This window comes from Gobius niger, assembly GCF_951799975.1.
Source record: "Gobius niger genome assembly, chromosome: 5".
NCBI classification, from domain to species: Eukaryota; Metazoa; Chordata; class Actinopteri; order Gobiiformes; family Gobiidae; genus Gobius; species Gobius niger.
In genome coordinates, this window is record NC_136856.1 from 29,119,466 (window position 1) to 29,133,776 (window position 14,311).

Consider the following 14,311-nt stretch of genomic DNA (forward strand, 5'->3'; position numbering starts at 1 on the left):
CGCAGTGCCGTTCACCCACATCAGCGCGAGTTAAAGGTCTTAAATTATGCTCGATTTGGACACTACAGCTGTGATGTCTATACCTCCAAGACCAGGTTAGGGATATTACATATGAAAATCGCCAGAAGAGGGCGCAAGATGGCTAAAAAACGAGTAGGTACAGGGGCGGCACAACTCATCACAATTGGAATAAAAACTGTTGCGACTATTTTTGGCGCAAAGTCTGTGTCAAAATGCTAGATTTATGGGGTTTTATTTGAAGTTTCGCCGTTGTTAATGTAATAATAACCAATAACGTGATCATTTTTGGTAGCGCCATCAGTTTTGTTTTGTTGTTTTTGGCAGAAATAGCTTTTCTGAGTGGCTAGTTGGGCGTTAATTCGAACGTTATGGTCATTATCACACGCCTGAGCAAATCTGACGCATTATTAGCACAGCTGGAGCCGCCATTGTTTCCCTTAGATTGTAAAACAACGTCGCTATGATAACTATCAAAGTGGCACTAATGTTGTGTTTCAGTCCTCGGCATTGTCCTAAACTGTGCAGCCCTTGTAGCTACTATTGAACACGGTGAACTGTGCAGGGAAGACAATTTGAGCACGGACAGGATCTGGCGTTTCTCGCGGACAGCTATAGGAGTGGGCGTGTGTTTCGAGAGCGTAAATGGGACCAAAAGGTGAAAAATTAAAAGGGCGATTTGGCATAAAATAGGGCCTTTAACTGGTTTGACAGTGCCTCAAGCTGTTCCACTGACAGATTATTAAAAACACGTAGACAAAAAGACAAGACGGACGACGCTACAGAGTGCTTCTTTTTCACATGTACAAGTGAGTGTTTTTAAAAGATGGCCGCAGATGAAGGACACTCATCTAACAAATCTCTTGATTTCTCTTTTTTGAACGTTGAAACCTATTAAAAATGATTGTTTTTAAGTATGATAATAACACAGTTCTTTAGCAATTGTGGTCCTTGCTCATTTAATCCTTACAATAGGTCGTGATCACATGCCCAGTTTGAAGAAGCCGACAAACGTGTTTTAAAGTGAATGACACTAAAGACTGGGGAAACAACTGTGTAATGTTCTTCCCAACTCGACAGACAGAGCACTAAACGCTTATAATTAGCGCCGAGAGAAGGTAAAAAAGTTAACGGTTGGGTGATACGGGGAGATTTGAGTGTAGACGTTTTCCCCAAGAGGCAGCGCTGCAGATATTATCAATAACTATACTAACATGTGTAGATTACTAACCGGATTTGGGGCAAAAATTCTGTCAACGTACTTGCACGTAGAGCCGTAGTTCCATCCCTAAATATGGAGTTAATGAAAGGCTGTTTGAAAACTAGGAATGTGCTGCTAAAACTAGTGTAAGGATCTGGGCCAGTATCCGCTAAACTCGCACAATTACCCGATCCATCTCCGGCCACAATGGCTTGTTTTCACCAATCTGTAAAGTCTCCGCCGTTTGGAAGGCTGTTCATCTGCACATTGATAGCTCAAGCACAACTCTAGTCTTGTCAAACGTACACTCTAGGGCTGCACGACATACGGCCAAATTGTCGTTATTGCGATAGGTCTTCCATCACGACAGGGATTTACACAATTTCCCCCCCCCCCTAAAATCAAAACGTATGGCAATTCTAAAAGATTTCCCTCATTTACTCCCATTTTAGTCTTGGTTTAGTGCTAACGAAACACACTTTTTTGAAATGGTTTTGTTATCGACTATCGCAACTTTTTCTCCCATGGTGCAGCCCAGTAAACTTATTCTTCATATTCTTAGAACCGCTTCATTTTTCAAAGTATTCAAGTCACTGGTCCCTATGCAAAAATCCCTTATCCCTATTGTTAAGTTATGGCATCATGTTTTCACTCTCGCTTCTTGGCGGCAGCTGCGGCGGCGGCAGCAGCTGCCATCTGCCTGGACTTGGTGATGTAGGCCTCGTAGAAGAACTGCACGAAGAGCACAAAGTAGCTGAGGTACATGAGCGAGGACCACACGATGTTCTGCATGTGCGAGGGGCACTCCTGGCCCTGCTGCATCCAGGAGTAGACCAGGTAGTTGACCACGCAGCCCATCAGCATCTGGGTGATCTGGGTGATGGTGATGAACATGGCGAACTTGCGGGAGACCTTGAAGCCGGCGGCGCGCAGGGCGTAGTACGAGTACATGACCGCGTGCACCAGGTAGTTCATGGTCATGAACCAGCCGCCGCCCGCCACCATGTCCTTGTAGGAGTACCACGAGTACAGCAGCACGGTGATGTGGTGGTACCAGTGCAGGAAGATCAGCTTCTGCTTGCGTAGGACGATGAAGAGGGTGTCTCCTGCAGACAGACAGGATAAAGCTTCATCCTAAAGTGTACGATAGTTAAAGTCATTCATTGTAGTCAGCGTTGAGGATGAGGGTGGCCGGAATGCTACATTCTTTACATGATTTCTTAAAGCCTATCGCAATTTTTGATAGTATCGTGATTCATAAGCACTTTACACAGAGCAGAGGTCACGGAATCTGGCCCCAATTTAGACCTCAGTGAATTTTTTTTTAATATTTACATAGGAACATGATGCTAATTTCCTGTTTCCTGTCAGTTTTTTTATTCTTATGGAGAGTTAGCCGTCTCTTATTGATTCACAGTACTCTGTACATGGCAGCTGAAAACATGCAGCTGTTCTAATACCTATAATACATTAATTACTTATAACATTAAAAGCTTTACACAAGAGGAGACTTCTGTGATTATAACCAAGTGTTGAGCCTTGAAGCTAAAGGCTTACGTTAATTTATCACCAACAAATGTAAAAACGGCACCACTATCATTTTTATGAAACACACTCGACTTGATATTTATTTATGTTTATTTATTCTTTCAAAGTGTTTCATTCGTGTGGATAGGAAGTAGTTTTGCACAGAGCCTATTTTCTTCATTTTTAGAACTAGAAGTTTTCAGAAGTTGGCCTTTTCTTTGGTGAAAGTCGAGGGACGGAGAAAAGAAAATGTTTGTTGTGCAGCCATGATGCGCTTCGAGAGACAACAAAGCACATCATGTTTCTTATTCCATTCATGTTCAGATTTATTAAAACCTTTTATTGAATTATTGATTTTGATGTCTACCAAAAACTCAAAAATTTGAGTCCCCTTTTTATTTTGACAAAATAAGTAGCCACAACATACTGGCAACTCAAAGCCACACAATTTGCATGACCCAATATGTCGTTTATCATCCAGGTATCAGCGGCCAAATCCACACAAAAGCCTCTAAAAAAAATAATAATAATTTGCAGAAATAGTAATTTTAGATGTCTTTTTTTTTTCATAAGCTGACAAGTAGAACCATAACGATAAAAAGCGTGTAATACTTTTCATTGTGGACTTACCGAGCTCTGGGGCTTTACTAAGTACAAAGGCATAAGCCCAGAACTTGCTGACTGGTCCGTTATAGAAGCTTTGGTCACAAACTGACTGTTTTAGCCCTTTACTCATCAGGATGAAGGTCATGTAACTCCCTGTACGAATGGCACCAAATATACTGCACAAAGAGAAAACACAGGACGCACATGATTAAGATTAAGACAATATTTGTATATCTTGGCATAATATGGCTCAATACGTAAAATCACTAACAAGTGCTGGTGTTTCGGGGGAGCAACGTAAAACATGGTTAGAAGCTCACAAAGGTTTAATTAGTGACGTAAGAGTCTGACCTGAAAGCAGCGAGAGTGAGAGACCACAGCACCAAAGGTTTCCTCAACTCAAACTTTTCCCTTTGTTTCATGACATGGCGGCCCCCCAGGATACAGGCAGCGTACAGCGCAGAGAACAGAAACGACTTCTTCCTGTAAACACAAAGAAATAACATACAATTAGTGCTATTTTAGAACCGATTTTCCAAAGGTAGATTACTCTTCTCTTTAAGTTATTATCACACAAAAAACAACATTACACATTTCAAGTTTTTTAAATTGAAATAATGGATAGGACGGTGACGGTGAAACACAGGGACCAGCGCTGGTCAGAAGTTTGCAGAGAGCTCCCTCTGCAGGCAGCAGTGGGAATGACTCTGTACAACCAAACTTGCAGTTTCATGGTACAGCATGGTTAGCAACTTCATGGCTGTGATGAACACACTTTGAGCCATAGACTTTAAAAATAAGAATGCACTGAGGGGGCGAGGCTTCCCCTACAGCGTTTACAAACATGTGAAGGTATGACAAGCCTGTGGGCAAAAAGGTTTCAATGGAAAGTCCGTAGGAGTCAGGAATTTCCAGGGCCAGCCGCCATTTTCTTACGGGCCACAATAAGCCTATTTTTAATTTAACAGCCCTTGCTTTGAGTGCAGAAAATATACAAATAGGGGTGGGCGATATGGCCAAAATCTTGATTTTTCCCCCCCAGTTTGGACGATTACGATTATCGATTTTATTGGAAATAAACTTAAAAAGGTCTCCTGTTCTTTCTTAGTCCTGCTCATTAATATTTGGATTCACAACATAGTCTACAATTAAGGCCATTGAAAAGTACTATTTCTTTTAAAATTTTCCTTGTCTACTCGCAAAAGTAAAACTTCTTAATAAGCCATGGAGTTTTCAAAAGCGATTCAGTTTATCATCCTCATGCCTCGAGCTCTACTGTGATTGACAACCGTTTCCATGGAGACTCAAGGGGAAAGGGGCGGAGTTAATGGTGCTGTGGCTCTGCCATGTTTGTCTCCGCTCTCCGAGTGGGAGAAGGGAAAAGAGGATGAAACTTTGTTTTAGCGACAGAAAACGCCTTCGCGCAGTTCGAAAACACGGCCTCTGTAAGATCGTCAGAAAGTCGCTGAGTTCTCCACTGGCGTCATTCCCCAAAGCAGTCGCTACAGAGCGTCTGAAACGCTGCTGAATTGGCAGCATGGCGCACATCAGGTGGGCATGGAGCAGCGGACGCCCAGCCCTAGATACAATTAGAGATCGACTGATATGGGTTTTTCTGATGCTGACGCCATAATCTTTACACAATAGAGCAATTTCTCTCAGATATTGTCCCCAAAACTGTCTAAATCTATGTAAGTGAACACTTCTCCTTTGAAGAGACAATTCATCCCCCCTCACAGGTGTGGCATATCAAGATGGTGCGCCTTAGGCTGGCCACAATAAAAGTCCTATCTGAAATGTTCAGTTTGACACACATCACAATGCCAAGTAGCACTTCCGGGTTTACGCACAGACGATATCATGCATTTTGAAGAAGCGAGCCTAGGCATGGCATGTTTTAACTTTAAAGGTATGTTTTGTTTCGAGCAACTAAACAGTCATAAAACGTTGATTAGTAAACAAGCTCGCCACACAAAACACTTTAATGTCTCTTGTTTGTGTTTCACGGTGTAAGCGAGCAGTAATCGTCCCATTTTCAGCTGACAGCCCACGGCGTAGTGTGCAGCGCGGCTTTAATTGCTCTGTCAGACTCGACCACTGGACCACATAAAGCAGAGGACTTGTGCTGAAACACCAGCTGGCCCTACAGAATCCGAAGAACACGATTTCCCCAGTGCTGAGCCCAATTAAAAAGTGCAGGTGGCCTGACTTGACAGAGCGGATGCTGAATAAGCACCAACTGAACACTGGAGGGTGCGGCTTTGATAAGCAACCGCGAAAAAGTGCCTTTGATCAGAGAGCAGAGTCACTGTCAGACCACGTTCTTCAGGCTCAATTCTGATTTGCAAGGATGTTCATATTGCTGCCAAATGCACCCAGTTTGTGATCCACTGTCTGAACGTGATACGACTTGAATGTGTTATTAAGAACCTATGGCTTTACTCACGTGCAGATACGTATAGATTTATGAGCACATAAATAAGTGGCCTGGGTCAGATTTGAAAACATCTGAATCTGCGCTGTTCAGGCTGGCAATAAAAAAATAAATACATCGGAATTGGGTCATTTGAGCCTGCAGTCTGAGCATAGTCTTAGAGGCTGTACGAAAACAGATTGGGAGAAATGCACCAACACAGAACAAAGCAGTGGTCCGTCCCAAAAGTGTGACAACATTGCAGTGTCCTGCCACATGGATATTGTGTTGGCGAACAGTGTGATGTATAATGTACATCCGTGTCCATGTATGCAGGAGGAAACAGTGATCTAAACCCACATAAACAGCAGCTTACTAAAAGCCTGGTATTCTTTTAAGCTACTATGAGCAACCCCGTTTTGCCGGACCGGCATAGTTGCGATCTCACATTGCATCGCTAGATGCGCCGCATTCACAAACAATGAGCGAACTTCGTACCGCAGGAGACCGGCGCCGCACCTACCCTGCCTCACAGGACACCCCGCACCACACGGCTCACCTGCCCCCCACCATGTAAACACAAACACGTGGAGAGATCGCACATGTTTGAAGCAGCAGATACCACAACAGTTAGCGACTAACACAGAGTTTCAGTTTACAAAAGATGGTGAACTGACAAACATCTGACTGACCTGCTCTGATGCAGCTGAAATCTTCAGAAAATGTACGTTTGTTTAATAATCAAATATCTACAGGAGGCGTCAGGGCTTATTTCTCCTCATGATTACATTGTTTTTTGTAGGCGAGTTCTGCCACTGTGTTGGTTGAGTCAGTGAGACGTTCAGGGGTTGCAGGGGGAAAAAGTTCTGCATTGTAAACTAAATGTGTCGTAAATGCCCCCAAAAAAAAAAAAAAAGACTTACAAGTTGCAGTTTAGCACATCAGCTTTTACAGCTTCCACACAAAAAGGAATTCAATCTTTTGCACTTTTTGTCTATTCATACCAAGATAAAGCATTATTGCGACTGCTATTTTTACATCTACGAACAAAACCATGCACTGATGGCTTATGACAAGTTCAGTGACACTGGTCTTCTCATGTGTCAGAATAACAGATGTTTGAAGCAGCCCCAGAACGAGGCCACCTCCTCCTCCTCCTCCTCTCTCCTGTAAGGACAAAGCCTCACACTGCACAATGACATCAGTGTAGTGTCCGCACGGAGACGGCAGGACAGAACAGACTGTGGCCTATAAAGCGGAGACAGGACGGCCGCGGGACAATACAGCACCCGCTCATCCTGAAGGTCAAAAGGTCCCACACTCTGTTACCAAGACGCTGCTCGACCCGGGGCCGGGGGGCTACAGCAGAGCAGAGGAGTGCGAGACGAGGCCAGACACAATGAGAGCAAAATAGTTCTCCATGTATATTGTTCATGTGACATCCTTGGAGGTCAAAACATTTGCTTGAGATGCTAGTAAGGTTAATGTTCCTGCACTGTGTGAAGCACCGTTAAACTTCAGTGTTTATTTCTACATATTGTGCCGTGTTGATTTGTACAAAACATTGCGGTGAAAATCGGTCACAAGTTTGCACACCTATTACGTATTTCTTGTTGTAGACTTTTGCATATAATTTCGGAACAATAAGAGAGACTGACTGTTTTATGTTTTGGAATCTACCGATGACTGTCTTTCAAACCTCTAAAGTACATTTATCTGAAGTAAATATAGCTTCATACACAGGATTATAGACTCAATATTCTTAAAGCAGTACTAAGTAACTCTTCCCCCTAGAGGCCATAAGCGCAACTGCAGGTGTCGTAGCAAGTTACGATTTTTTAACTTATTAATTGTCTTGGAGAGTAAATACTACGCGGACAGGAAAGGCGAAGGGAGAGAGGGTTACTGTGCATCCAATTATACAACGGAAATATTTTTTTTCACTCAAACTTGGCAGTAAATACTGTTTAAAGTGACGTTAGCCCGCAGTTAGCTTTGCCCGTTAGCATGTTAGCTTCTTCTTCGTGGTTCCATTAGTGTGTATTGCTTTCTCCGCACCGGTGGCAGTCAAGTTGCAAACATGGTTTTCTGTCCAGACACACCAGGGGGAGATGAAAGACCCTCCAATCCTCCCATAAACACTTGTATTACCCCCACAGGGACTACGGAAAGGATTTATTAAGGTAAACGTGTTACTTAGTACTGCTTTAACAATATCAGCGGAGCAGATTGGCATCGGTGTTCAAAAAAAGCAAAGTCGACCTCTATTCTCTGATTGAACCCTGTACTATATCAATAAATGCTTCACTATAGGCTATTTAAGAGATTCAATTAATAAATAGTAAAATTACTCAAAATATCGGCCTATATATTGGCTATCAGCCATGCCCAACCCCCTTCATATCGGTATCGGACCCCAAAAGTCCATATTTGTCGGCCCTTATATTAATGACAGACATCATGCATATTGATGAGGTCGCAGTGCTCCACAGTTTTCTGTCAATAGAGGCCAATAATGATCAAGAGTTCAGTCAGGACAGTAGAGGGCAGCATTACAATTGTAAACACCGTCACAAATATAATACTTTTAACTTCTAAAATTATGAATAAGATTAATTTGTGGTTGATTACTTCCTTTTGAAATAGGACCATGGTTTCTTGTTTATTTATATGTAAAGGCAGTGATGCCACTCACAGATCTATATGCCCATTTAGGAATCATTTATTCACTTCATTGATCGATTCTCAAGCTAAAATGTCGCCAAGTTCAATTAAATCGTTTTCCTTCTCTGTAATATTTATTTTCTTTTTCTGGATACAAACGTCTGCAGTATCCAATTCATTGCCGGCTATTGATGATTAGGGAGTCTGAATCTTTCGTAGTTTTTGAAAGCAGTAGTTTTTTTCCATTGCTACATAGGTTTGTTATGATCACACATCTATAAACAGTCGAGTCCTCACTGTAGGTCCATTAGGGATCATGCGGAATCATTAAGGAGCTCCAGATGGATCAACTCCACTGGGTCTGACCATTCATCAGCTAATAATGAGTGAGACGGTAAAATCGCAATGATGTTTGGATGAGCAAGTTAATGGAAGACCGGGGTTGTTTTGTGTAAAATAACAGCAACAAAAAAAACTACTTTCGGTATCAAATCGATAATACTTGGGGCAAAAAAGTTAACTTAAAATATAATGAAAACAATCTATTACTAACTGGTGTAAAATGAATAAATAAATAAATAAAATAACAAAGAAGAAGAAAAAGGAGTGAGAAAAAAGTAATGGAATAGAAGAAGAACAAAATGAATAGGAAGGAAAATACGAAAAATAATAAAGAATGTCATGAACAACAATATGAGACAAAGAAGTAGAAAGAAAAAGTAGGAGGACGACAAGGAGAGGAGGAAGAAGAAGAAGAGAAAGAAAAATGAGGAAGCACAAGAGCAACAAGAGGAAAAAAAACATGAAGAATGAGTGGAGGGAAAAGGAAGAGCAAGAAAAAGCATCCCAGGCCTAATAGAACGTGGGGTAAAGTTTTAGTCAAATGCAGAAAGCATTAAAAATGAAAAGCTAAGCCAGGCCTGGTTCCTAAGCTCGTTTCCACAGTGATTCCCTTGAGCTCATAAGCCGGTGCCATGGAACCTGCAAACACAGATACACTAACTTAATGTTGCAGAATATCTGAGCGCCCCTAAGCTGACAAACGCATACTAAAAATCGACCGTCCTCCCGTTTCCACAAACGTTCCGAGCCTCGAAGATATATAGCGGCGCTTCAGAAGATGGATTATCCTGCTGCTGGAATAATAATACTAATAATAATAACGGCAGGCTGGGGAGAGCCAAGGGCACGGTCACAGCGGTGCCAGAGGGAGGGGCCGTGTGCAGCCAACAGTCCAGGAATCCATTTGAGACGTAGGTGTGAACTCGCAGTCTTCTCCCACAGCCACGATGCAGCTTTATCTCCTGATGCATTTCATCCAGAGTACGACTTTAACGTTGCGGCGGTGCGGTTCTCTGTGTCCGTGCCACAGCGGGGGAATAGATTAGTCCTGCTGAGATTTGCTCCGAATAACAGGCCGTGGCAATATTATTTTTAGCCAGTGCCATGGCCTGTGAGCAGTGGTGGAGCCGGAGGGGGTTTTCCACCCGTCAGAAAAATTACTAAATCAACCACACACAAAAAAAAGGTCACACGTTCTACTATTGCGTTGGACCGCCTTTAGCTTTGATTACAGCTAGTGTTGTTTCAATAAGCCATCGGAAATGTTCTGCAATGATCATTTCCATACAGTGTTGCAAAAATACTTCACTAGGATCTTGCATCGATGATGGGAGAGTGTGACCCCTGCGCAAAGCCCTCTCCATCACACTCAAAAGATTCCCGCTGGCTTTATGATGGTCTTCAACATCATCGTTGACGTTTATTGTGACATTTTCCTGCCTCATTGCAATGAACTTGAAAAGGTTGTTGCAGTGACAAACAGGCTTAACTTAACTGTGAGGAGGACGTGGCATTTCACTGCTGATTGGCTCCAATCACAAAAAGGTCTCAAAACAACAGCCAGACACTCAATTATTACTTAGGCTTTTAGTGTATAGATGCAGCTGCAGCAACACCTTAACTCTGAGTCAGTATGGTTTCAAAACTCAGGACTAATCCTAAATGTGAAGAAGACACTGTCAGTTTGTTCCAGATTTCATCCCCTGGAAGAACTGCATCTGACAATTAATAGTCAAGACATCACCCAGGTCAAAGAAGTTAAATATCTGGGCCTAATCTTGGACTCACATTTATAGTTTGAAAGTCTCATCAAAAGATCACAAAAACAGCCAAGGCAAACAGAAACAAGACCTTTGGCCTTGGCCTTTACTGTCCAGGGCCTTAAACTCCGGAACTCCTCGTCTCTTGAGCTGAAACAGGATTTAGATCTGGGGGCTTTTAAAAGCGTGTTTTAAAAAGAGACCATCATTTTTAGATTGCACACTTCCTTTGAGTAATGCCAGGATTAATGTTGCTGTAAAGGTTTTTTATGTATTTTTTGTGTGCATTTGAAAAGGTTTTCTTGGGACGGACATTGCAAATTAGCCTTGGCTATAACTGTTGTGGTGAGGTACATGTTGATTGTTCACACTTGTCCCTATCAAATAAATAAATAAATAAAATGCACTTTTTTTTTTTTCTTTCCGTGTTTTGTTGTTAACAAGTACTGATAAAAAAGCTTGTTGACAGAAATGGTCCGGCAATACTGCCACGTGACGAGTTGGTGCAGACTGAAAGAAATCAACAATACGATTCTCATGTATTTGTTAGGCAGTAATGGAGCTGATACTTTAATAAACACGATATTGGGTATTAATTGCAAATATCTGACACTGAACCGATATGGCCATGCTGTACGCATGTCATTTTACAGCTTAGAAACTGGAAAACTCAATCACTGACTTAGTTGCAACCTCTGAAACAACAACAGTATGTTAAAGCTAGCGGCAGCATGCTAATGCTAACGTCAACTAATCAAAGCAAAATTATGATTGGATCATAAAATGTGATAGCCACTGCTGGAGTGGGCAAGAGTTTGTATTTTAGTTTTGTGATCCAACAGCAAAAAATATACTCACATCCCCAGGTGCAAGGCTAGTACGGTGAATGAAGAAAAACACTGCACTTATTCAGACGTTTCAATTCAAATGGATCTTCCTCAGGTCATTTGGATGGAAACGTAAATAAATGCAGTCTTTTTGGAGTAAGTGTGCAGTTTTGTGATCTAACACATTTGTAATGCACACGTTTAGATCACTTTATGTGAGTTGTTTATATTAATGCAACCCAAGCCAATCATGTAGCCAAAGGTATTTAGTGTAGAAAACTCTGGTGATCCTTGTGTAATGTTTACCATTAGGTTATTAATAGACGAGATTGATCATCTCATTTGCAAGAAAAGATCAGACTTTATTGATCACATCAATGCTGGAATAAACAGAACTCTTGGAAAATGTGGGAGTTTTACAGGGTTAAACTAAGTTGAAAGGACCTTATTATTTGTATTCATGTTTATTTCTTCATCATGATTGATTGAAGTGACTGAAGCTTTTCACAGGTCACGTCCAAACCACTTCCACATGATCTCTTCCCGTCTTTTTCCTCCTCCTTAAAGAGATTCTCACCCCCGCTACTTGAGGCTTACGTCACTCACATTCTCTGTTCAAATCTCCCTCCAAAAGGGGCGTAGCCTGGAGGACTAAAGGGGACAGGCGGGGGGGTGAATGTTGGGCGGGTCTAGGCTGTGATTGACAGTGGCCTTGGCATTCACTGGAAAAATAAATAAAAATGAGTGACCACAGCGACGCTAGCTCGTTTGCGACCGATCGGTCTTGGGAGGTGGAGGACTTTTCTCCACCTTCCTCTCCGGAGGCTGAGAGAGACGAGGGAGCGGCGGAGGCCGACACAGGCCCTCAGCCCTATCAGTTTGAGCCGCTAGCTCGCGAGCTAGCCGGCGCCACCGGGGGAGCCGAGGCTGCGGAGCTAGCGGAGGCGGCAGTGGCAGCAGAGTGCCACCGAATGGGGCCGGTTTCCCAATGGTATAGTTGCATAAAAAGTACATTCTGCATGTAGGTCACAGGTCTTGAAGAGCAATCCTGTAGGGATCCGTATTCCAAATGCTAACCTGCTGAATCGAATCTTTGACACAGGGGGAGCAATAATATAACACATTCTCATATAATCATAAACAAACTCCTTATGTTGCGGCCCTTTGCTTGGCCTTTTTGTCAAATTTAACCACTGTAAATGTAATTAATGACCCCAGTCAGACCTAAGACTATATATTGTGTTATAATATAGTTATAATATTGTTGACTCTGCCTCAATAGGTGCACCTGCGGCCACTGCACCTTCTTGTCTCCACGAGAAAATGTGTGCTGTAGGGAGACCCCGAAGGTATTTTTGATAGAAATTATACCCCAACATAATTATACAAATATGTTAAGTAATGTGCACAAAACACGCAATTAACACACTCAAACCTTTTGACTGCACTACTTCATTATTCAAATTATGACTGACATGATGGCTGTCATAGGTAATGCGCAGATGTCAGCAGGTGGGTGTGGACACCTGCATTACCCAGCACCCCGGATTTGAGCCAGTGGCTCTGAACCCGTATGTTCTCCAGGCAGTGTACGCCACATACGTACAACTGTTTGGAGACATGCCGGAGTCAATGGTGAACAGGTTAGTTTATAGGTAGATTATAGTATCTATTCAGTAATTTGTGACTTTGTTTAAAACGCATGCACCACCTTTCTTTCAGCTCTTATAGGCACCTGGCCTACAGAAATTTAGTCCGGTGGTGCTGGGGGTATTTGGGTGAGCACATACGCGTGGTCATCCCCTCCTGCGCCGTGAGCAGGATCCGCCAGGAGTTCCCTGAAGATGGGGAGTACATTGGGTTTCTCCCTCCACTGGAGTTTTAGTTTATTTTATGTTTTGTTCATTTGTTCAACATTATATTTTTGTTTTATTAAATTCCAATTTAAATTTGAAATCATGCTTTTATGATTCACTTTTACTCTCAATATCTATGCAGACAGCTTTTGTAAGACAGGCTGCACCTCTACAAATATTCACACTTTTTTGAGCAGTCAGTGAAAGTAAATTTTAAAACAGGTACTTAGAATAAAAGTCCTTTATGTACAATGAATAAAACATTAACAAACAAAGCAAAAAAATAGTTTATATAACTTGAATAGACACAAAAAAAATGAAAAAATAAAACAACTTACAAATGACAGTCATAGTGAAGGTGACTGTAGCTGATACAGTGACACTGATGACATGTATGTGTAAATACAGAATGTACTGCACGTAGTTCCTGTAAGTCTGACAGCAGTGTCGATGAAGATCCTCTGATGGATCCATGAAGGAGCTTTGTGTTGCCCTGGTCTCCTATTCCAACAGTCCACAGCATAAACAGCGGAGGCAATCAGAGTAATCAGTCATCCTCAGCAAAGGCCTGCACACTATGAATCAAAACTTGATACATCTGAATTACATGTTCATGATGGATTGAATGACCACACTACATTGTTATATATGTGGTTGGTTACCGGTCTATGAGTCCATTTCAAGAAAGGTGAAAGGCAGAGCCAAATAAAAATGTAGCCAGAGGTGAGTTCCACCCGGACTCTACATGGACAACAAATAAAATAAAATTACATATCTAAAAGATGCAATGCGATGTTTGTGTCTGCACAATTTTTCAAGACAGTTGTTGTGAGTTTGAAGCATTGTCTAGAAATAAATATTACACATATTATATATAGTTAGTTTGCCAATCAATACTGAAAAATATTTCCCCATCTGGTGGTGTAAACTCGGAACTACAAGACAGGCTAATAGATTGCACTGAGCGGCGCATTGGTTAGCACTTATACTTCACCACTAAAAACATGTACAATAGGCCAGGATGAATGGAGTGTTTGAGAGTGGGAGACAATGAATTAAAATTATACTCCTAGACTACCAGTTTTGTTACAATAGGC

The 14,311-nt window shown here is 42.0% G+C and overlaps 1 protein-coding gene across 1 annotated transcript in view; it reads right to left on the reverse strand.

Moving 5' to 3' along the window:
- Nucleotides 1-1,791: 1,791 nt before the first annotated feature.
- Nucleotides 1,792-14,311, reverse strand: part of elovl6 (ELOVL fatty acid elongase 6) — a 32,659-nt gene continuing 20,139 nt past the window's right edge. The window contains exons 2-4 of the mRNA XM_079557310.1: nt 3,704-3,835; nt 3,377-3,528; nt 1,792-2,325 (exon numbers count right to left, since the gene is read on the reverse strand). Coding sequence (XP_079413436.1) covers nt 1,868-2,325; nt 3,377-3,528; nt 3,704-3,835 — 742 coding nt within the window. The 3' untranslated portion in view covers nt 1,792-1,867. The remainder of the gene's footprint in view (nt 2,326-3,376; nt 3,529-3,703; nt 3,836-14,311) is intronic.